Source organism: Pan paniscus, chromosome 2 (genome assembly GCF_029289425.2).
Source record: "Pan paniscus chromosome 2, NHGRI_mPanPan1-v2.0_pri, whole genome shotgun sequence".
NCBI lineage: Eukaryota > Metazoa > Chordata > Mammalia > Primates > Hominidae > Pan > Pan paniscus.
Window position 1 is genome coordinate 15,112,244 of NC_085926.1, and position 24,050 is coordinate 15,136,293.

A 24,050-nucleotide genomic window follows, 5' to 3' on the forward strand; every position below is an offset into this window, starting at 1 on the left:
TCAGTCTCCTCTTCTGGAAAGTGGGATTGGAAACCACATCTGCTTCTCTCCCAGGACTGCTAGGAAGACAAGATTAGATGGCAGGTGAGAGCTCTTTGAAAATGAAAACATTCTGCTATTTGAATGCAAAGTGTTCTTCTTTGCCTGTGATGTTTCCTAATCTGTGAAATCATACTGGACCTCGAAGCTGTCTATTAAAAAAAAATAGCAAAGTGGCTGGGCAGGGTGGCTCATGCCTGTAGTCCTAGCACTTTGAGAGGCTGAGGGGGTTGGATCACTTGAGGCCAGGAGTTCGATACCAGCCTGGCCAATATGTGAAACCCCATCTCTACTAAAAATACAAAAATTAGCCAGGTGTGGTGGCATCTGCCTGTAGTCCCAGCTACTCGGGAGGCTGAGGCACAAGAATCATTTGAGCTCAGGAGGCAGAGGTTGCAGTGAGCCGAGATGGCACCACTGCACTCCAGCCTGGGCGACAGAGTGAGGCTCTGTCTGAAAACAGAAAAAAAAAAAAAAAAAAAAAAAAGCAAAGTTAACACTTCCTCCATCTCTCCCCTAGGGGAGGCAATTTGTCAAAGATTGTTGTTGGATTTTACACACAGGGAAATCTAAGGAAGGTGTGGAAACCAGACCAGGACTCTTGTCTCCCTGTTTACAGGGTCTTAAATGGGGGAGCCACTTTGGGTTCTTTCCACAAGATTGCTTTGTAAAAAAAACAAGAAACAAACAAAAAACTCAAAAAAAACAGCCCTGACCTAAATATTCACAAGGGACCTTAGGCAATATCTGCAAACAAAAGTGAATGATGAGTGGAATCTGTCATCTTTACAACTAAGACAGCTCCAGAGTTGAAGCAAATGGAAATATCTCTAAAGACAGAGACTTGGGCGGGTTTTGCCAGTTACAAGCTATGAGAACCTGGGCAGGTTTACCTCTCTGAGCTTCTGTGACCTTGTAAAATAGGCTGCTTTGCGCTAAACTTGCAGGAGGAATCCCAGCATCCTCCTGTGCACAAGGCTGGTTTCTTCCCATCCTTTTCCTTGTTCTGCCTCTCTCCTCCTCTCCAAGAGATGAACACATTTGGACCCAGTAGGGGCCTATGTTTGCAAAAGCTTGCAGGTGATTCTCATGCAGCCAGCCTGGCTCTGGCACTGAGTTCTTGGACACTTCTGGAGGCACATTTACTAATGAGGAAGGTCACTGTGTGCTGAAGGCATGATTCATCTTCCATTCCTTTCTTCCATGAAGCAAGGTGCATGGGTCGACTGAGCTGGGAGAGTCCACAGTGTCAGCCTCCCCCACGCTTCCCTCCCTCCTTATTCCTTGTGTGCTGTACTTTGTCTTGATTTCCTGTACTCTGCACCAAGCCAGGAGATGGTAAGATCTCAAAAAAATCATTTTTTTTGGGAAATGGGACTAAGAGGGTTTTGGTTTGCTTGTTTGTTTGAGACAGGGTCTGTCGCCCAGGCTGGAGTGCAGTGGCGTGACCTTGGCTCACTGCAGCCTTGACCTTCTGGGCTCAGGTGATCCTCCCACCTCAGCCTCCTGAGTAGCTGGGACTGCAGGAGCACACCGCCATGCCTGACTAATTTGTCTATTTTTTGTAGAGACGAGGATTCACCATGTTGCCTAGGCTGGTCTCAAACTCCTGGGCTCAAGCAGTCCTCCATCCACCTCGGCCTCCCAAAGTGCTGGGATTACAGGCATGAGCTGCTGTGCCTGGCCAAGGTTTTTTTTTATTATTATTATGAAAAATTTTCAATATACATAAAAGTAGAGAGACTAGTTTAATGAGCTATCATATACCCATCACATAGGTTTAAAAACTGTTAACATTTGCAATATTTACTCCATTTGTTTTTCTGAAGTATTTAAAAAATAGTTTACAGTAGTTTTGTAATTGCATCATGATATTCACCCCTATGTAATTTACTTTCCCTCTAAAAACATGAGGGCATTTTTTATATGATCATTGTCATACCTAATCAAATTACCAGTAATTCCTTAATATCCTCTAAGATCAAGTTTACATTCAGATGTCTTCTCCTCAAAATGTCAATTGTGATTATTTTTTTCTTTGAGCAAAGATAATAAGATCTCAAGATTTAATGACAGAGATTCCATGTTAGCCCTGATGTCTAAGCTCTGTGGTCCATTGTGGCTTTACTTGAAAGTCTCAGGCTAGGCGTGGTGGCTCACACCTGTAATCCCAGCACTTTGGGAAGCCAAGGTAGGTGGATCATGAGGTGAAGAGATCAAGACCATCCTGACCAACATGGTGAAACCCTGTCTCTATTAAAAATACAAAAATTAGCCAGGTGTGGTGGCGGTTGCCTATAGTCGCAGCTACTCAGGAGGCTGAGGCAGGAGAATCGCTTGAACCTGGGAGGTGGAGTTTGCAGTGAGCTGAGGTTGCACCACTGCACTGCACTCCAGCCTGGGTGACAGAGCGTGACTCTGTCTCAAAAAAAAAAAAAAAAGTGTATGTGAGGAAACTGGGATAGAGCTTGGGGATATTGGGGGATGGAGGTACTTCATCTACTGAACAAAAACCATGGGATACCAATGCTAGAGGAAGAAGCATCATCCTCAGTTTCTACTAACTCAACCACGCATGAGATGGGGACTTGGTGTCCAAGAGAAGAGCCTCTTTTTAGGTCTTCATCCTTGGTCAAACCATTTCTGAATTCCTCATACACATATAATCAGGTGCTATGAGTGGTACTGATTGGATAATCTTTCTGTCGTTTCCTGTGCTAGGAAGGAAAATACATGTACAGCCAACTTCCTTGAGGGTTCGTTCTTTTGCATCAGGGTGTCTCAAACTCCTGCCCTTAAAACACCTGCAAGAGAATCATCCAGGCGGCTTGCTCGTTCTGCATGCAGACCCTTTAGAATCAGAGTCAGAATCCCTGGGGCTGGAGCCACAAAATGAAATGACATTTCAACAAGTTTGTCATCACGTAAGAGAGAATAGGTGAGTATTTGGATACCTATAATACAAAGTAGATTCAAAAAGAATGACGATTATTTTAAATGTTGTGTTTTTAAAAATTTAATACAGAAAAGGCTGGGCACGGTGGCTCACGCCTGTAATCCTAGCACTTTGGGAGGCCAAGGCGGGTGGATCATTTGAGGTCAGGAGTTCAAGACCAGCCTGGCCAACAAGGTGAAACCCCACCTCTACTAAAAATATAAAAATTAGCCAGGCGGTAGTGGTGCGTGCCTGTAATCCCAGCTACAGGGGAGGCTGAGGCAGGAGAATCGCTTAAGCCTGGGAGGCGGAGGTTTGGTGAGCTGAGATCGTACCACTGCACTGCAATGTGGGTGACAATTGTTTAACCACCACCAAAATGGGTTCTGAGTCCAAATATTAATATGAAGGACATTGGTGACATTGTCTCAAAAAAATTAATGAATACAGGAAAGTACAAAAAGGGAGAGAAATCACCCCAAATCTCACGACCCCAAGAAATAAACCTCCTAATATTAAGTGAACAGCATTCCTTGCTGTGCACAAAGATGGCTAGAGACATGAACAGACACTTCTGATTACACAAAATGAGATTTTAAAAACAAGAAGTAGCAAATTGAATGCTGTGTAAATTTATCAGAAGAAAAAGAAATGGAAGTGAAACTGAAGGAACTGGTCAACTCAGATAAATGTAGTTTTTCCTCACTAAAAATCAGTTTCTAGAACATCTAAGAAATCAAAGATGATGAAAAATGTTAAGATGTTTTATATATATGTAAAAGTCTTCACAGTTGATTGATCATCTCATGAAAAATTTGTACAGTCACTGCAAATAAAGTCATTGCAAAATCTTTACTCCTTTTGCTTTTTGCCAGCACTGACATTGGCCTTTGCAGTCTCTTGACTTCATTCTGCCCTCGCATTCCTTTTGCTGTTTTCTTGAGGTCACTTCTTCTCATGCCAGCTGTGTCTTGCAAGTCTATGTTCGAGTTCATTTTTCTTTGCATAATTCAAAGAACCAGATAGCATGCCAAAGCCCATTGTTTAATCACCACCAACACGGGTTCTGAGTCCAACTATTAATATGAAGATGACACCTATTGTGGTCTTGTACATTTTGTTGCCTTTCCGGGGTGAAGGACATTGGTGACCATTTGTTTCCTCTGGAGTGGTCGATTGATCATGAACTTCCTGGTCCAGATAGTTACTGTGTCATTCATCATGGTGGTTGATCCTCAGGTAGTTAGGGAGGAAAATAAGCAAGAAGTTATATATTTAAAACCACGTTTCAATTTTAGACCTGATTAATTGACTTAATAAAGGGCATTAGCACTTCTACTTCCTACAGTCCCTCCCTTTACCTCTGGAAACTAGTTATTTCTAGGTTGTTTTATGTTGTTAAGGTTGACCACCTTCTCTTTCTGTTCTGCAATCATAGCCCTATTTTTAAATGGATTCACCTCTCATAATTAGCCTTTTGTCATGGTCATTCAATTCACAAGTTGCTTATTTTTTAATTTCTTGGCTGACTAAATTTCATTATGAAGACTTTTTTTAAAAAAGAGCTCAGAAATACTGTATTCTTTAAGTTCTTCAACATGTGATCATGTCTTTTGCCTATCTTGATTGGGCAATAATTTAGCTGGCTATAAAATTCTTGGATTATACTCTATTTCCCTTAGAAATTATAGGCACCCATCCACTGACATTTCATTGTGCTTTCTTTTTTTTTTTTTTTTTTTTTTGTGAGATGGAGTCTTGCTCTGTCACCCAGGCTTGAGTGCAGTGGTGCGATCTCGGCTCACTGCAACCTCTGCCACCCGTGTTCACACCATTCTCCTTCTTCAGCCTCCCGAGTAGCTGGGACTACAGGTGCCCGCCTCTATGCCTGGCTAACTTTTTTGTATTTTTAGTAGGGACGGGGTTTCACCATGTTAGCCAGGATGGTCTCGATCTCCTGACCTCGTGATCCGCCGGCCTTGGCCTCCCAAAGTGCTGGGATTACAGGTGTGAGCCACTGTATGAGCCCAGCCTCATTGTGCTTTGTACTAACCCCCTTTCCCTGGTCTCTTCCAGCTTGTCTTCTTCTCTCCCAGTAGTTTCTTCATGAAGAGGCCATGTGCTATATTCCATGAGATATTTCACACTCAAAGAAGACTTCTTTTATACTCTTTTGATAATTTGTCTGGGAATCACTGTCTTGATTTATAAGGGAGTTTGTAATAAATACAGTAAAAGAGAAACACACAACATATTTTGAGACATCAGAGAAGAGAGAAACCAATTCTATTAATATTTGGGGTTAGCAGGGAAGGCTTAGTTAAGAGGTAACATTTGAACTAAGCCTTGAAATAAGGGAAGGATTTGGCCATGCAGTAATGGGGAGAGAGTAGAAGGAAGACATGATGGTGTTATGTATCAATTGGACTGGGTTGTGGGGTGCCCAGATATTTGGCTACACATTATTCTGGGTGTGTCTCTGAGATATTCTGGATGAGGATAACATTTAATTGCTAGACTGAATAAAGCAGATTGTCCTCCCCAATGTGGGTGAGCCTCATCCAATCCACTGAAGGCCTGAACAAAACAAAAAGGTAGAGTCACAGAGAATTTGCTCTTTTTACCTGATTATATTTGAGCTGGGACATCAATCTTGTCCTGACTTTAGATGTGGACTCGAGTTGGAACTATATCATTGGCTGTCCTGGGTCCCCAGCTTGCTGGCTGCAGACTTCAGGACTCCTTAGCCTCCATAACCATGTGAGCCATCCCTTACAACTAATCAATCTGTCTCTCTCTATGTGTATAGCTCTACCTCTATCTCTCTGCTCTTTTTCTGGGGAACCTAGAACAATACACAAGGTTATATTAGAGAAGAGGATGACCCAAGGAAAAGCATGGAGGCAGAAAAATGCACAGAGGGTTTGGGAAGACTGGGGTCCTGACGGGGAGTTTGGATTTCACTGTGTGTAGCATGGAGAATCCTTGAAAATATTCAAGAGGTGAAAATTGTATTTGTGGAAGAACACCAGGAATATGTGAAAAGAAAAACACTCACTCCATTTTAACTCCACTGAAGGGGGCATCAAAGGGATGCACTGGGGACATGGGTTGGAGGGTAGTTGAGGCCATATCTGGAGGATCTTTACTTCTAGGCTGAGTCTGAAGTTATTTTTCTGGGGAGTGGGAGATTACAAATCTTTGAGCTCCACTCAAGAGATGGTTTTGCTAACAATGGCAGGGCGACGGTGGTGGTGGTGGTGCTGGTGGTGGGAAACTGGTAGCATGAATTCTAATTGGGCTTCTGTTATTCTAGCCGAGAAAGTTGGGGAATGGACTTTCAGTAGAATAATACAGACCTGGGAATCAACTGCACGGAGGAGGTAGTTATAGGTGATGAGATGGCTCAGGGACAAAGTTTGGTAGAAGGAGAAAAGATACTAGGCTGGTACAAAAATAATTGCTGTTTTTGCCATTACTTTTAATGGCAAAATCCGCAATTACTTTTGCACCAACCTAATAGGATGCAAACTTCGGAGCCATCTGCATCAGAGGGATTGATGAAGATCAGCAAAGTTTGGGAACACAGGAAAGGAGCGGGGAGGGTAATGACTTGAGGGCATAGCAGGGATAATCAAGGTTTTTCTTGTTAGCATGTGGAGACTTAAGCATGATTATATGTTAAATGCCTGGCACATACATGGTGCAAAATATTTATGAGTGAAATGACAAGTGAAGGTGGTGAGTCATGGGAGTTCCAAGGGAACGGGTGATAAAGGGAGGTCTCAAATGAGGCACAAGTGGAGAAGGTAGCTTGGGATAGGAGAAGGATGCTTCTCCTTATAACATGGGAAAGGCAGAGGAAGAGAGTCAAGGTACAGTGATCTAGGGGTGAGATGGAAGTGAGTTGAGAGAACTCAACTCTGGGCTCTGAAACCCCTAGGAATGGGTTTGGGGGGCTTTGAGATGTGGAAGAGGTTTAAAGTTAATTGTTATAGCAAATATGGTTTGGAATTTATTTGTGATGCTTAAAAATATTGCTGAACAGAAGTGAAGTCTACCCTAGAGTTGGATGGTGAGATTATTTAGTGGAACTACCAGATCCATGTTGTGATTCTTTCCAGTATCATTCAGCAGCCCTTGGGCAATTGCGAGGCAAGTCATCAATGGGGTATGGAGATTTTCCAGGTGGGTGTGGTTGAAGGCAGGGAAGAACAAGTTTAGGAGCACATTACAAGAAGAAGGTGACTGTAAGGTCCAGGCTGAGCAGGAAGGTAAAGCAAGAAGGAAACATGAGGTTGTGAAGAGAAGTTTAGAGGGATGAGGAGGCAGGAGAGATGAAGAGTTGCAGGATGTAGCTAGAGTGGCGATGTTAGATCTTGGGGCCAGAGAGCTTTACAATGAGTATGAAGATCAAAGGGCATTAGAATCAAGCTATAAAGAGCCACTGTTTGATGTTGGGATGTGAGGATGCTGCAGGTGGATGTCTGCACATTGATGGTGAGAACATGGTCACCCTGGCCCTGCTGGGTCTTTGCTAAAGAGACTGTGCTCTGTTCTTGGGGCCGTTTTCATCACCTGATTACAGCAGTGGTCCCCAAATGGTGTTCTTTGGACCATCTGTATAAAATGTTCATAGGTCAAGGATAAAATGGAAAAACAGAGAAAATGTCACAGAAATGTGCCCATTGGTGAAAGACCACCAGCTGTCCTTTTTGGAGGATTGTTCTTTATTCTAAAAATGTATATATTCTATTCTATTAAAATATTTTTGTATTTGCATTTTTTTCTCCTTTATGAAATGCCATGGGGTAGAAATTTGTAATGTATCCAATTCTCCTGTCTTCATGCATTGCCCTGTGGTGGGGGAGGGGATGTGGCTAGTACTGGCCAAGAGGCTGGGGGCAGAGGTGCAGTGTTAGACTTCTAGCCTGGAGCATTTAATTCTTAGTACAAGACTCTCTAGCATTCTTCTCCTTCTGTTCCCTGCTTGGTGATACTCGAGGTAATGCAGCCCCCATTAGCCTTAGTCTTAGGGCAAGTTTGATGGAAAACAGAGCACCCCACACCTCCCTGCAGATGTAGCATGAGTGAGAAAAACAACTACTGATGTTTGAAGTTACCAAGATTTAGGAGTTGTTTGTTATTGCAGCAAAACCTCACCTATTCTGACCAATCATGGTGGAATTTCTGTGTGTGTGTGTGTGTGTGTGTGTGTGTGTGTGTGTGTGTGTGTGTGAAACTGGTAGTTTAAAAAAGTTCCTTCTTACCGAAAAGAAAAAAAAGCAGCAACCTTATGTTGGTTCTCAAATTAATAAAATATTTTTACTGGTTTATAAAATAGAAAAATCTGAGAATCTGTAGCTTAGAGAACTACAGTGTGGGATGTCTATAAAGACCAGGTTATTTTATCAGCTCCTAACACCCCTTAATAGAAGCTTAGCCAAGACTTGGACTATTTCAATCTTTCCCATTCCACATTCCATGGACTCTTGAAGAGACATTGATGAAACGGTGCAGCCATGAACCACCCTCACTCAATCCTAGTGGCAGAATCTCCCTTTTACTGCAGAATGAGCTGCTTGCTACAGTGATACTTGAACCCCTTAGATATATCCTGTACTAATTATATGAAAACACGACCAATGCTTTTGCTTTGTTGTCCCCCAAATTAAACACCTTAATCATGAGAACCCAGAGAATTGGATTTAGTGTGACTGATTCCAAACTGTCAGTAAGAACACAATTAGGTTATATTTTTCTCCAGTTCAAATAAAAGAAAATTGACAGTAAAATGCTGATCAATATGTGTGGCTCAGGAGGTAGAGCCTGCTTTGAGATGCAGAAGTGTTTGTTTTTTTTAGATCTATATTCTTGAGTAAAGAAAAAATCCATCTCTCTTTCCTAGAGGGGAAGACTTTCAGAGTTGGGCTTGGCAACAGCCTATCAGAGGCTAAATTAAACAAATAGGTACCTCCCTTGAGTGAATGGTGCGTTTCTCCTGTTCGGGGAACCGTGCTTTTATGGTGGAGTTTGCTTTCTGTCTTGGTCTCCGGATGTGTGTATCTGTGGGGGGCAGGTAAATGGCAGTGTATACCTGTGTGGGTGTGTACAAAATTCCATGTGAATCTCAGCTTTGTGGGGATCTCCGAGTCTTGAGCCCAGCAGATGCCATTTGAAGAAAAATCACTTGAAAATGAGACAGAAAGAATGGAAACTAAATCCTAGCTCTAAAGGCACCAAACTGATTAAAAACAAAACTCTGGATCTTCTTTATTTTGGACTCTACCTACCTCCAAATGACATTTCTCTTTCCTATGAAATGATTAGAATGACAGAGATCCTGAGCACGAAAGAGCAGATACTGTGTGATTGTGTGTATGTCAGGGTGTCAGCTGTGATGCTGCTGACATTTCGGCTCAGCAATTTCTCTGTTGTATGTGTGGGGGTTCCCTGTGCATTTTAGGATGTTGAGCGGCATGCCTGGATCCCTGGACTCACTAGATGCAGTAACACAACTCCCCCCAAGTACAGACAACCCCCAGTGTCTCCAGATATTGCCTAATGTCCCCAGGGGGCAAAATAGCCCCATCTGAGAACTGCTGCTTTCATAAAGTACAATGTCAGGTGAAATAGGTGGAGGCTGTTTGTAGTCAGCAGTTAGTAGAGATGGAAGAGACCCAAGGAATATCCTGGAAGGGGCTGTAATGTTCTGTTTCTTGAATTGGGTGTCGGTAATATGGAGATGTTCAGTTTTTTTGTTTTTTTTGTTTGTTTGTTTTGTTTTTTTGGCAGGATCTTGCTCTGTCACCCAGGCTGGATCACAGTGGCACCGTCATGGCTCACTGCATCCTCTGCCTCCTGGGCTCAAGCAGCCCTCCCACCTCAGCCCTCCTGAGTAGCTGGAACTACAGGCATATGCCATCACTGTTGCCTAATTTTTGTATTTATTTATTTTTTGTAGAGCGGGGGTCTCACTATGTTGCCCAGGCTGGTCTCGAGCTCCTGGGCTCAAGCAATCTGCTCACCTCGGCCTCCTAAAGTGCTGGGATGACAGGCATGAGCCACTGCACCTGGCCAGTATGTTCAGTTTGTAAGAAAAGTACTGTGTTGACCTCTTCTATGTGCACATTTCTTTAAGTAATAATTCAATAAAGGATTTAGAAAAATTGGTCATAATAGGAGTGATTTGTAGAGTGATTGGCATGAAAGCTGATCACCTTAATTTGAACTACTCTGAAATGAGCACCTGGGGCCACCAAGAGGAACCTTTCAAGGTGTCATAGCCAAGGATAGGAGTGTGTTGTGTACATCTCTGCATAAAGGATTTGCTGGTTACATGGAAGGATGAAGCCTCCTTCTGAGGACACAGGCAGCAAAGCAAGTGGAAGCTCAAAGCATTGAGCTTTCTAAATGGACTTTGCTTAAATCTTGTGGATGACTCATGCTCTTAACATACACCCATGTACATAGTGTCCATATAAACATTAATTCTGTAACAAGGCCCACACATAGGGGTACTTTTTTCTTTTGAGACAGTCTTGTTTTATTGCCCAGGCTAGAGTACAGTGGCATAATCGTGACTCACTGCAACCTCCACTTCCTGGGTTCAAGCAATGCTTGTGCCTCAGCCCCCCGAGTGAGTAGCTGGGACTACAGGTGCACACCACCATGCCTGGCTAATTTTTGTAATTTTAGTAGAGACAGGGTTTCACCATGTTGGCCAGGCTGGTCTCAAACTCCTGGCCTCAAGTGATCTGCCCACCTCAGCCTCCTAAAGTGTTGGGATTACAGGTGTGAGCCACTGTGTCTGGGCCCACATGTAAGGTTTGAGTTGAGATAGAGAAACTCTGGCAGGACTGAGGAATTTGGCCACAGTCTCTGGGAAATATGCACAATTTCTGGAATCTTCTCTACTTCCAGAGTTCCCACTTTCTATCTGTCTCCTATTTATTCAACAAACTTGTATGGAACCACAGTGTGTCTAGAACTTGCCAGGCGTGGAGGATAAAAGATGACTGAGGTCGGGCATGGTGGCTCATGCCTGTACTCCCAGCACTTTGGGAGGCCAAGGCAGGTGGATCACTTGAGGTCAGGAGTTTGAGCACAGCCTGGCCAACATGATGAAACATCTCTACTAAAAATACAAAAATTAGCCAGGCATGGTGGCACGCACATGTAGCCCCAGCTACTTGGGAAGCTGAGGCAGGAGAATCGCTTGAACCCAGGAGGCAGATGTTGCAGTGAGCTGAGATCACCCCGCTGCATTCCAGCCTGGGAGACAGAGCGAGATTCCATGTCAAAAAAAAAAAAAGATGACTGAGATACAGACTCCATCAGAGTTGACTCTAACACAAATTTGGTAAGAGCCCAAGGTCTAGCTGGGCAAGCACCTTGATCGGCCTCATCCTGCAGCGTCTACTAGAATGAAGAGCACTTTTTTCTTTACTCATGAAAATGTTTTGTGCTTCGTACCTACAAGTACAATTTGTGTTCTGCAAAATTTGCCGCATTACTCTGCCTGTATTCTTAGCATTTTTCCTTTGAGAGATTTCTCAGCACATCATCTTTGGACTATGTGGAATTGGAAATTTACTTAGAGTCAACAACAAGTACAGGAAAGTCAGTTCTTAGTCAAGAGTTAGGTTTTCAAAGACAGTGGATAAAATAAAGAATCTAGTACAGTCAAGATTATACGTGCAAATCCCCTCATCACTCATAAAGTTTAGCCGTCAGTCTTACCGTGGCTCACCAGGTCCAATCCATACTTCTTCCTCCACAGTTGGAGCAGAGGGTGATTTTTTTTATGAGCAACCGATGAAGTCATTTAGAGACCATTTGCAGTAGGAGCCCTGTGTACTAGAGACCAATCAATGTGCCCTCATGGCACCATTTCTGTCTCTCTCCCTCTTTGTTCTTGCCAAGTACCCATAGTTCATTTTCCATAGATTAAAAGAGCCCAAGCTGGGCCTATACCTAGGAGTACAATTACTGGGTCTTTTGGTAACTCTATGTAGAATTGTTTGGGAAGTTGTTAAACTGTTTCTCACAGTGGCTACACCATTTTAATTCCTACCAGCAGTGTATGACAATTCTAGTTTCTCTGCATCCTCACCAACACTTGTTATTTTCTGTATTTTTTTTTTTTTGAGACAAAGTCTTGCTCTGTCGCCCAGGCTGGAGTGCAGTGGCACAATCTCAGCTCACTGCAACCTCTACCTCCCAGATTCAAGTTACTCTCCTGCCTCAGACTCCCGAGTAGCTGGTATTATAGTCACCTGCCACCATGCTTGGCTAATTTTTGTATTTTTTTAGTAGAGACAGGGTTTCACCATGTGGGCCAGGCTGGTCTCAAACTCCTGGCCTCAGGTGATCCACCTGCCTCGGTCTCCCAAAGTGCTGGGATTACAGGCATTAGCCACCGCACCAGGCCAATTTTCTCTATCTTCGATTCTAGCCATCCTTATGGGTATGAAGTGGTATCACATTGTGGTTTTGATTTCTGTTTCCCCGATGATGAGTTTCATTGAACATCTTTTCATGTGCTTATTGGCCACTTGTATGTCTTCCTTGGAGATGTGCCATATTTTCATATTCAAAAATGAAAGCACAGGTCCACACAAAAATTTGTACATGAATAATTACCATAGCATCACTGCTAATAACCCATAGAGGAAATTAATCCAAATGCCCATCACCAGATGAAGACATACACCGATTGTTGTCTACCCACATGGTGGAATATTATTTGATCACAAAAAGGAGGAAAGTACATACGCTACAGCGTGGATGAACCTTCAAAACAGATGAAAGGTCACATTCTACATGATTTCATTCAGATGGAAATCTACAGAAATAGGAAGTCGATTAGTGGTTGCTTAGGGCTGGTAGGGGCATGGGAGGATGGGGGTGTTAGCTAAAGGGTATGAGGTTTCTTTTTGAGGTCATGAAATGTTCTAAAATTGACTGGTAATGTTTGCGTATATCTCCAAATATATTAAAAACCATTGAAATGTAAAAAATGCAAAGAAAAAACAGCCCAAGTTGCAATTTTATTCAACACTTGATTGGCTTTAAAAATAGATTCCAGGCTGGGCATGGTGGCTCACACCTGAAATCCCAGTGCTTTGGGAGGCTGTGGTGGGAGGATTGCTTGAGGCCAGGAGTTCCAGGCCAGCCTTGGCAACATGGCAAGACCCTGTCTGTACAAAAAAAGAAAAAATAAATATCAGCTGGGTGCAGTGGCTCACACCTGTAATCCCAGCACTTTGGGAGGCTGAGGCTGGCAGATCACCTGACATCAGTTCAAGACCAGCTTGGCCAACATGGTGAAACCTCTTCTCTACCAAAAATATAAAATTTAGGCTTTTGGTACTTTGAGCAGCACCATGGCGGTTGTTAAGAACAAGTGCCTTATGAAAGGTGGCAAAAAGGGAGTTAAGAAGAAAGTAGTTGGTCCATTCTCTAAGAAAGATCAGTATGATGTGAAAGCACCTGCTATGTTCAATATAAGAAATATTGGAAAGACTTCGTCACCAGGACCCAAGGAACCCAAATTGCATCTGATGGTCTCAAGGGTCTTGTGTTTGAAATGAGTCTTGCTGATTTGCAGAATGATGAAGTTGCATTTAGAAAATTCAAGCTGATTACTGAAGATGTTCAGGGCAAAAACTGCCTGACTAACTTCTATGGCATGGGTCTTACCTGTGACAAAATATGTTCCAAGGTTGAAAAATGTTCAACAATGATTGAAGCTCATGTTGATGTCAAGACTACCGATGGTTACTTCTTTCTTCTGTTTTGTGTTGGTTTTACTAAAAAACACAACAATCTGATACCGAAGACCTCTTATGCTTAGCACCAACAGTCTGCCAAATCCAGAAGAAGATGATGGAAATCATGACCTGAGAGGTGCAGACAAATGACTTGAAAGAAATGGTTAATAAATTGATTCCAGACAACATTGGAAAAGATGTAGAAAAGGCTTGCCAATTTATCCTCTCCATGATGTCTTCATTAGAAAAGTAAAAATGCTGGAGAACCCTGGGTTTGAAAGGCATGGAGCTTCGTGGTGACGGTAGTAGTTCTGGAAAACCCACTAGGGACGAGACACATGCTCAAGTTGAATGAGCTGATGGATATGAACCACCAGTCCAAGAATCTGTTTAAAGTTCAGACTTAAAACATTGGCAAATAACAAGTCCTATTTGTGAAAAACAAACAAGAAACAACAATGAAAAAAGCAAAATTAGCCTGGTGTGGTGGTGCATGCCTGTAATCCTAGCTACTCAGGAGGCTGAGGCACGAGAATCACTTGAACCCAGGAGACAGAGGTTGCAGTGAGCCAAGATTGCACCATTGCACTCCAGCCTGGGCAATAGAGTGAGACTCTCTCCAAAAATAAAGAGGAAAAAAAAAGTATCCGCGCTTTGTGGCACGCGCCTGTAGTCTCAGCTACTCTGAAGGCTGAGGTGGGAGGATAGCTTGTGGCCAGGAGTAATTTGAGGCTGCAATGAACTATGATTGTGACACTGCACTCCAGCCTGGACTGCAGAGCAAGACCCTGTCTCTTATACATACATACATACATACATACATACATACATGCATACATACACACACACACACACACACACACAGATGCATACATACCCAGGCTCTACCTCTGGTGATTCTGACTGAGTAGGGTGGGGTATCCCCTAGGGATCCTGCTGTTCAGCCTGGTCTGGGATCCACTTTTCACTGGGAACTGAGACACTGGCTGTGAGCCTTTCTGTCCTGTGATGTAGAGGTCATGGTGACGCAGGTTGAAGCTTAAGGAGACCTGACTGTACGTTAGGTATTGTGCTGAACATCATCTCTTACTCTCACAGCAACATCCTTAGAAGGTTAATGATGTGTCCCCGCTCTACAGATGAGGAACTGAGCTTTCAGAGGAGTTTAGCTTGTTCAAAACTTATTCTTCCTATTGGAAACTTTGTACCCTTTGAGCAGTGTCTCCTATCCCCTACCTTTCCTCCACCCCAGCCCCTGATAACCACTGTCCTACTCTCTATTTCTGTGAGTTCAACTTCTTTAGATTCCACATATAAGTAAAATCATGCAGTATCTGTCTTTCTGTGCCTGGCTTATTTCACTTAACACAATGTCTTTCAAGTTCATCTATGTTGTTGAAAATGACAGGATTTCTTTCTTTTTTAAGAGTTAATAGTATTCCGTTGTGTGTATATAGTACATTTGCTTTATCCTTTCATCCACTAATGGACACTTAGGTTGATTCTATATCTTGGGTATTGTGAATAGAGCTGCAGTGAACATAGGAATGTAGGGATCCCTTCGACATATTGATTTCGATTTTTTTTTTGTCTATACCCAGAAGTTGGGTTGCTGGATTATGTGCTTTGAAATCTATAGCACAGCAGCGTGACTATAGTCAATAATACTGTATCTTTCAAAATAACTAAGAGGCTACATTTCAAATGTCTCATCATAAAAATTGTCAGTAAATTAGGGGATGGACATGTTAATTAGTTTGATCTAATCATCCCACATTGTATACACATATCAAAACATCACATAAATGTGTACAATTATGATTTGTCAATTAAAATAACGTTAGTTAAAAAAATAAGTAACTTGTTCAAAGCCCCAGTTGGGATTGATGGAGCCGGGACATGCACCAAGGCTTTTGCTCTCAGGCTCACAGAGTCCTTGGGCCACGAATGTTGAAGCCCTACCTGAGATTTCTACTGAGATCAGTGTAGGGATTCAATGTCTCAGAATCATCCCATCCTCCAGGGCCCACAAGTCCATGACCTTTGCCTCTACCTCCGACCCTGCTGACCTGAAATGTGGCCCCTGCTTTCATTTCCGGGAGCATACAACACTTACACCAAGCATTGATGGGTTTTATTGACTTCATTTGAGATGTGGGGCCATGGAGAGGGTCCCATGATCCTTGCTTGGTGTTGGCCAACTCATTGAATTATCTCTTTGACTTCACCCTTCCCTTTTCTACTCACCTCCTCTGTCATGGATTGCTCTGGGAATTCTGAGCCCTAGTTCCTTTATTTTGCAGATAACCTTCACTCTTCTCTGCAACGAATCCCAAAAGTATGTAGTTGAGCTGACTGCAAGGTGCTTGAGACGCCAGAAACTCCACAAATGGGATTCGGCCTCTGGAAAGTGGTGGTAGTTCCAGATTTATGTGGATGTTACTTTGTTTTTCCCTATAAAATATATTCTTTAAACTATCAAGCTCTTGGCTCCTGGATGCAGTCCTTTGCTGGTGGCAGTGGGCTGGGTACTGTCACCGGGGAGAAATGCTGCCCACTTAGAGAAAGAGAAACTGGTTCTCTTTAAGAGGCAGAGGGAGGTTTCCAGTGCCAGTTTGTTTGGAGGCAAAATGGCTGTTGTATTAAAATTGCCCAAACTTGGGCTGGTGCCTTGTGTGTTTAGAGCTCAAAGCCATGATTGTTTTCTTTTCTTTTCTTTTTTTTTTTTGGTGGTCGGTTTTCCATCCTTTTGCTTGGTAGGTTTCTGCTAATAGCTTCGACCTCAAGAGTCCCATTATACAGACACTAATAGTACCTACTATGTGTCAGTCTGTAGTGCCTCCTATGTGCCAGGCATTGGAGATAATATAATGATGAACAAATAAACATGGCACTTGGAAAAGAGAGTCTAGTTCCCACTCTCAGCCCAACCCAAAGAGGTGAGAACTGGGCTTCCAAAGATCTCAGATGCCCTTGCATCATCTCCATGAAGAGGGTGGGTGAAGCTTTGGTGTCTGAAGAGAATTTGGCTGGACAATCCCCAAGGTTTGGAATGATGGGAAGGAGCTGCCATCTGTGTTTAAGGTGAGAAGGGGGGAGTGGCTGGATATCAGAGGAAGCCAAGATGAAGAGAAGGTTTTTGTGAGCTCCTATGCATAGTGGAGACCTGTTACAGTGAGGGTCCCTGGGGCTGAGCCTGTGGGTCAGTGGAATGATGCTGTGAGGAGGGTCTTGTTATAGCAGATGGCCCAAAAAAGGCTGATGGATCATGAGCAGCTGGAAGAACGGAGAGTTCGGGGAAGTAGTTCCTACCTGGATTTCCAACAGTGTGTAAGCCCAGAATTCTTACATAAGCCCATGGAGAAGGGAAAGGAATGCTGGTAACGACAAGATTGAATTCTCCACCTGCCAGGCATCCAGGGACTCAGAGCAGATTTAACTGAAGTTACAGAAATAGGAATGTGACATTTCCTACATCCGGGTGTGCTGGAGCAAAATGTATTCCCTCTCTGGTTTGCGGGGAAGGAGAATGCTAACAGACAAGACTCCAGGTTTTCGCTCTTAAACCTGGTGCCTAGAAATGCATTTTCTACTGGATGCAGACAGAAGCTCCATGTAGACATATCCATCGCTGCATCTCTCATGCCTTGTGTTCTCCCTAATTTTCCCTTTTTAAACCACAGAGGAAGAAAATTCCAGCATCACTTCTGGCCTCTCAAGAGTGAGTTAGGTGGCCAGGTGGGGTTATTCATGCCTGTAATCTCATAATGAAGAGGTGGCCTGCCCCTCCACACCTGTGGGTATTTCTAGTCAGGTGGGATGAGAGACAAAAATGAAATAAGACACAAAGTATAGAGAAACAACAGTGAGCCCAGGGGACCGGCGCTCAGCATACCAAGGACCTGCACTGGCACTGGTCTCTGAGTTCCCTCAGTTTTTATTGATTATTATCTTCATTACTTCAGCAAAAAGGAACGTAGTAAGAGGGCAGGGTGATAATAAGGAGAAGGTCAGCAACAAACATGTGACTAATAGAATCTATGTCATAATGAAGTTCAAGGGAAGGTACTATGATTGGACATGCACGTAAGCCAGATTTATGTTTCTCTCCACCCAAACATCTCAGTGGAGTAAAGAATAACAAGGCAGCATTGCTGCCAACATGTCTCACCTCCCACCATAGGGCGGTTTTTCTCCCATCTCAGAATTGAACAAATGTACAATCGGGTTTTATACCGAGACATTCAGTTCCCAGGGGCAGGCAGGAGACAGTGGCCTTCCTCTAACTCAACTGCAAGAGGCTTTCCGCTTTGACTAGTCCACCTCAGCACAGACCCTTTATGGGTGTCGGGCTGGGGGACCGTCAGGTCTTTCTCATCCCACGAGGCCACTTTTCAGACTATCACATGGGGAGAAACCTTGGACAATACCCGGCTTTCAAGGACAGGACTCCCTGCGGCTTTCCACAGTGCATTGTGCCCCTGGTTTATTGAGACTAGAGAATGGCGATGACTTTTACCAAGTATATTGCTTGCAAACATTTTGTTAACAAGGCACGTCCTGCACAGCCCTACATCCCTTAAACCTTGATTTCATACAACACATGTTTTTTGAGCTCCAGATTGGGTCAAAGTGGTTGGGGCAAAGTGGCTGGGGCAAAGCTACAGCCAATTCAAGCCAGCAATAAGGACCTTCAAAATGACCAAAATATGACTTGGTCCTTACCGTTGCTTTTACAACCTCAAAGACCTGCTCAGGTCACCTGTAAGGCACTCAGATTGTTAATCCATCAACTGCTCATAGAGATGACTCCAAACCACACAAACCCAAACTATCTGCATTTTTTAATCAATTCAGTTAAGCCTTATGGGCAAAACTTCAGAATTCAAGTAAAACAGAAGGTCTGTCTGAACATTTTCTTCAGTCAGCTGAAATTGGATGGAGGTTTCGTTGTGGTCCCTCAAGGAATAAACCATTATTTGACCCTTTCTCTTCCAGGTGAATTCTTACCCATTCCTAAGGTATAAGTCCTGTGTCACCTCCTCTCCTGAGAAGCTTTTTCTGTTGGCCCCACCCAACTGTCCCTTCAGTTTCCTTGTAGTATTTGGAGGATACAAATCAGCACATATCATAGTGAAATGTGGTTTTACACATCAGAATCTCCTGCTATATTGTGAGGTTCATGGAGACAAAGACAATGTCTCATTTCTTTATCACTGCATTTCTAGCCCCAAACACAGCATCTGATATCATACAATAGACATCCAACCAGGATTTGAAGAATGACTTACTGAATTATATTAATAAATATAACCTTTTCGTCTAGGTATTAGATTAGGAAGGGAATGGTAGATATCATGCCTTTTGCCAAGTTGATTAATATCAATTGGAAAGTACTGCACGTCACATGAGCTTTAATCAAAAGACAATCTACATTTGTAACATCTAACTTTGACTTAATTAGGTTGATAACTACATATGCTATTCAGGACAGTAAAAAGACACGAGAAAATGAGAAGAACTATGGATCTAGAATGAAAGGGCGTGTATTTGAGTCCTAGTTCTGCTTCCAGCCTGTTGTGTGAGCTAAGACAAAAGCACAAGATCACAAGATGCCATGAATCACAATTTTCACCATTTATAAATGTGAATCTAGATAATACTGACTCTAGTCATCTCATAGGATTGTTGTATTGAATGTATAAGATGCTGTATTGGAAATACTTCACAAAGTATATGGATTGAACAAATGAGGTGTTTTATACTTAGATAGCAATAGATAACAAGAAAAGCATAGGTTCTGGCATCAGACAGACAGTTTTGGACACATCTCCAACCCTCTCCAACCTTAACAAGTCACTTACTCTCTCTGAGTTTCTACTTTTGCATCTATAGAACGAAAGTATTAACACGTACTAGCAGGGTTGTGATGAAGATTAAATGTGATAATACATACAAAATGCCTAATGCAGGGCTTCACACACAGTAGATGCTAAATAAATGTCTGTTTTCCTCCGTTCTTCCTAGTCTATTTGTATTTTTAGCTTCAATGTGTGGTGTTTAAGCTTCATCTGGAAAATGCGATCCTAAAATATCTACTGTACTATATTGCAATATATAGTGCTATCAGTTGTGAAAAATTGGTTGTTGTGTTTATTAGAAAATAGTTGATATATACAAAACAAATGTTCTTGATAAAAGCAGAGACATCAAGGAAAAATTTATTTTTTAACAAAACTAAAAATAAACCCACTCAGCATGACTACTATTAAAAAAAAAAAAGGAAAATAGCAAGTGTTGGCAAGGATGTGGAGAAATTGGAACCTTTGTCCACTGTTGGTGGGAATGTAAAATGGTGTAGCTGCTGTGGAAAACAGTATTTCTAATTCAAATATTAAGCTCTATAATGTTTAAAAATTGGTCTCTCATCTACTCACAGTATTTGCTTAAAGCTATAAATAATAGCTATGATTTAATGGAAAGACTAACACCACTAAAAGGTTTTCAAATGCTTGGCTATTTTATGACAAATGGGAATAATAATAACATATATACATATATACACATAATAATAATATGTATATATGTTATTATTATATTTATATATGTTATTACATATATATATATAGAGAGAGGAAACTAAGAATGTTTAGCCCTGTGTCTGGCATATATAAAACTGTCAACAAATGTTAGATGTTTTTGTTACTATAAAGTTATGTAAATATTTTTTGTGACCTTAGAAAATCTGACTTTGTTCCATAAGTAAGGTTTTGCTGTGTAACCAATGCGTAAGTTATTATTTAACCACACATTCATAACATATTTTTAAAAAATATCTAGAATTTGGGAGTCTGACAGATTGCATTTTCCAAAGCCAGAAAACAATATCTCCCATTCCACATGCCCTGTGACCATGCCCCTCCTCCATGCTGGGGAGGAGTCTAAGTCTCCTCCTCTTGAATCTGGTCTGGACTTAGTGACTGGCTTGCAACCAACAGCATGAGAAAGCCATGTTACAGCCTGACTTCTGAGGCTGGGTCATAAGCCTTGCAGCTTCAGCCTTGGTCTCTTGGAGCACTCACTCTCAGGACAGACCCTCCCTGCTGGAGTACTTCCTGTCGGTTCCAGCTCCACCTGTCCTTGTGCAGTTCCAGCTAAGACGCCAGAGCAGCAGACATGTGAGAAGGGGCAGTGGGTCCTCCAACTCCTGCTTCTAGAGCCCAGACGGTCTAGTCTGAGACTAGTCAACCCAGCTGAGACCCCAGGCATGGAAGAAAGAGGCCCCTCTTTTGCTTCTTTTTCAGTGTCCCCACCCACGGAGTTTGTGAACATAATAAAATGATTATTTTACACAACTAAGTTGTGAGAGCTGTAGGGGGCAGTGGGACTGTAAGTTATGGGTAACTGGAACAATGATTTAGTTATTTGTTCTTGTACACTTTCAACTTGAACTTACAAATTTATGGGCCCTATTCTGAAACTGGTCTACATCTGCACAGAGATGTCTCTGCTGTTGAGTAGACCAATCTGACCAGCTTTTCAAGCCAACAACATTAAAAGCCATTCAGAGGACAACACATTGTGAAGTCGCCTTCTCTTGTGAGAAATGCATTAAAAAGAAACTAAGACCTACTAGAGTTGTTCTGTCAAATACAGGGGCTATTGAGCACTTGAAATGTGTCTGGTCCAAACTGAGATGTGCCTTCAGTGTAAAGTAACATTTAGAAGATAGTGTATAGAAAGAGTAAGATGTCTTATTAATTTTTATATTAATTACTAATGAAATGATAATATTTTAGATATATTGAGATAAATAAAATATATTATTAAAATTAACTTCACCTGTTTCTTTTTACTTTCTTTAAGATAGCTGCTATAAAATTTAAAATTATAAATGTCACTTGCACTATATTTCTAGCCCTGTACTAAAGGGTCTTTACAAAATATCTTGGTTTTATAATGTTGGCACAGTAAAGAAGGGGGACAAAACCATCTTTCACTCTAGACAGACAAGAATTTGGTTTATCCTGTTTGTCTGAAATTGGAGTCAATGGTCCTAATGGGTGGGATGGACCTTATGTCATTCTCCTAACATTGACTGGGCTCATTGAACCACAGATCAGGCAGAAAAAATAAAATAACACTTAAAGGACATTTTAAAACATAATAAAAATGGGAAGGAATATTTTCATTATTTCTAAATAAAATAGCAAAAATCCATCAATCATGTTCCTGAATGAATTTCTAACACCTAAGACTGTGCTTACTGAGGAAAAATAAATAGAAAAGTTGAGCAATTATCTTGTAAACATAAAGAAATGTGACTCCATCTCAAAACAAAAAACAAAAAACAAAAAAACAAGAAATAGATGAGCTTACATGGGTCTCAGCAGCTACATTTTCCTCTGATTTCTGCTTATTTTCCAACACCCTGAATGTTCAGAATAATAAAACAATGTGCCACTCTAAGTGGAGCAATGATAACATAGATACCAATGGTTCAGAAAGCATGGTCAAAGGGCCCCTCGTGTTTCCAAGATCCTTTTGGGAGGGTCACAAAGTTAAAGTTATTTTTCCAATTACACCAAAATGTCTTTTTTTTTTTTTCATTCTTATTCTCTCCCAAGTTGTGGTAAAGTTATCAAGAAGCCACATGGCAAGTGACATCACCACAGACTGAATACAGAGACAGATTGGAAATCCAGCTGCCTTCCAGTAAGCTAAATATGCTAAACAATGCCACTTTCTCACTAATATTTTTTGTTTGGGAAAATACAGTTATTTTTTATAAAGAAATATGTCATGAGTGTTAACTTTAGTGAGTTTATTGTTGTTATTTTGAAATAAGATAAACAATTTTTAATATTCTTAGTCCTAATTTCTAAATTGGTAAATAATAATACATGGAAACCACATAAACAAAAACTCTTCAAGGTTCCCAATAATCTTTAAGAGTGTAAAAGTTGAGAGGTGCAGGAAATTGAGAGATTTTGGTTAAAAGGTACAATCTTTCAGTTATAAGTGAGTAAGTTCAGGAGTTCTAATGTACAAGATGGTAATTATAGTTAATAGCACTATATAATATACTAGAAATTTGCTAAAAGAGTAGATGTTAAATGTTCTCGCCACATACAAAAAAATGGTAACTATATGAGGTGATGGACATATTAACTGACTTGATTCTAGTATCATTTCACAATGTATACATATATATCAACTCATTATATTGTACATCTCAAATTATACAATTCTATTTGTCAATTATACCCCAATAAAGTTGGGGTGGGGGGAAGAATATAATGTTATCCTTAGGCCAAAATGTTTGAGAACCAGTGGTATATACATGAATCAACCTTAAAATAGGCACCAGTGGCAAAGTGGTTTTCCATAATTTAAAATTAACTGAAAACCATGGGATTTAAAAATCCTTCTGGCATTTATATTATGTAACAAAGATGGTCCCTATCACATCCCAGTCCCCTAGCTCACAATTCTCTCTTTAATATACATTTTCTCCACAGACAATGACATGACTAATAGATAACTTCTGTTTGCCCAGCATATCCCCAGGGGTGTGTCCAGAGTTACGTGCAAGCCATTGGTGGCTAACTATAACTCCCACATTCTCAGCCACATAGGGAAGCATCTGAATGACCCGTAGTAAGAATGGTCTTAGATTCTCTTCAGTTATTTTGTTAGCCATTTACAAATATAGATAGCTTAGTAATAGTAACAGATTATCTGCAATTTAGCTCATGATTAACAACTACTTTGACATCCCTGCACACTAGACACAGACCACATTTTCAGTTAGTTCAAATTCATTGATTAAAAAATAAAACAGCCATAATGAATCATTAATGCATTCCAGAAACTGTATCTTTAAAAAGCAGATCTGCCTGGCATTTATTATAATAAATGTCTATTTTATATATACACTTTTGACCTACTTTAAGTGGCATAGATGAGAAAAACTTTCATGACTTAGGTGCAATTAAATATTGCTAATATTTGATCCATTTTGCCATGTTCTTTTAAAGTAAAGAAATAACATTCAGTACTTACATATCTGCCTTCCTCACCAGGATGACTGGGTAACCCATCAAAACCCTTCTCTCCCTGAGAAGACAAGAAGTCAAAATAAATAACTTGGCCTCTAAATTATTTATTTCTCAAATCTATATGAAATAAAAATTATTACTAATAGAGATATATTAGTATATCTCTATTATATAGAGATATACTTGTCTCACGGAGTTGTCATTTTATGGAGAATCTACTGAATATCAGGCACAATGTGC

At 41.3% G+C, this 24,050-nt stretch overlaps 1 protein-coding gene and 1 pseudogene across 1 annotated transcript in view; one reads left to right on the top strand and one right to left on the bottom strand.

Annotated features, from left to right (window-relative positions):
* Positions 1-10,807: 10,807 nt before the first annotated feature.
* On the top strand, positions 10,808-14,977 carry LOC117977934 (small ribosomal subunit protein eS1-like; annotated as a pseudogene).
* The window catches only part of LOC100980925 (collagen alpha-4(VI) chain-like), a 39,392-nt gene continuing 29,414 nt past the window's right edge, over positions 14,073-24,050 (bottom strand). Inside the window, 2 exon segments of the mRNA XM_055109456.1 lie at positions 14,073-14,177; positions 23,815-23,868. Of these exon segments, the coding sequence (XP_054965431.1) occupies positions 14,073-14,177; positions 23,815-23,868 (159 nt within the window).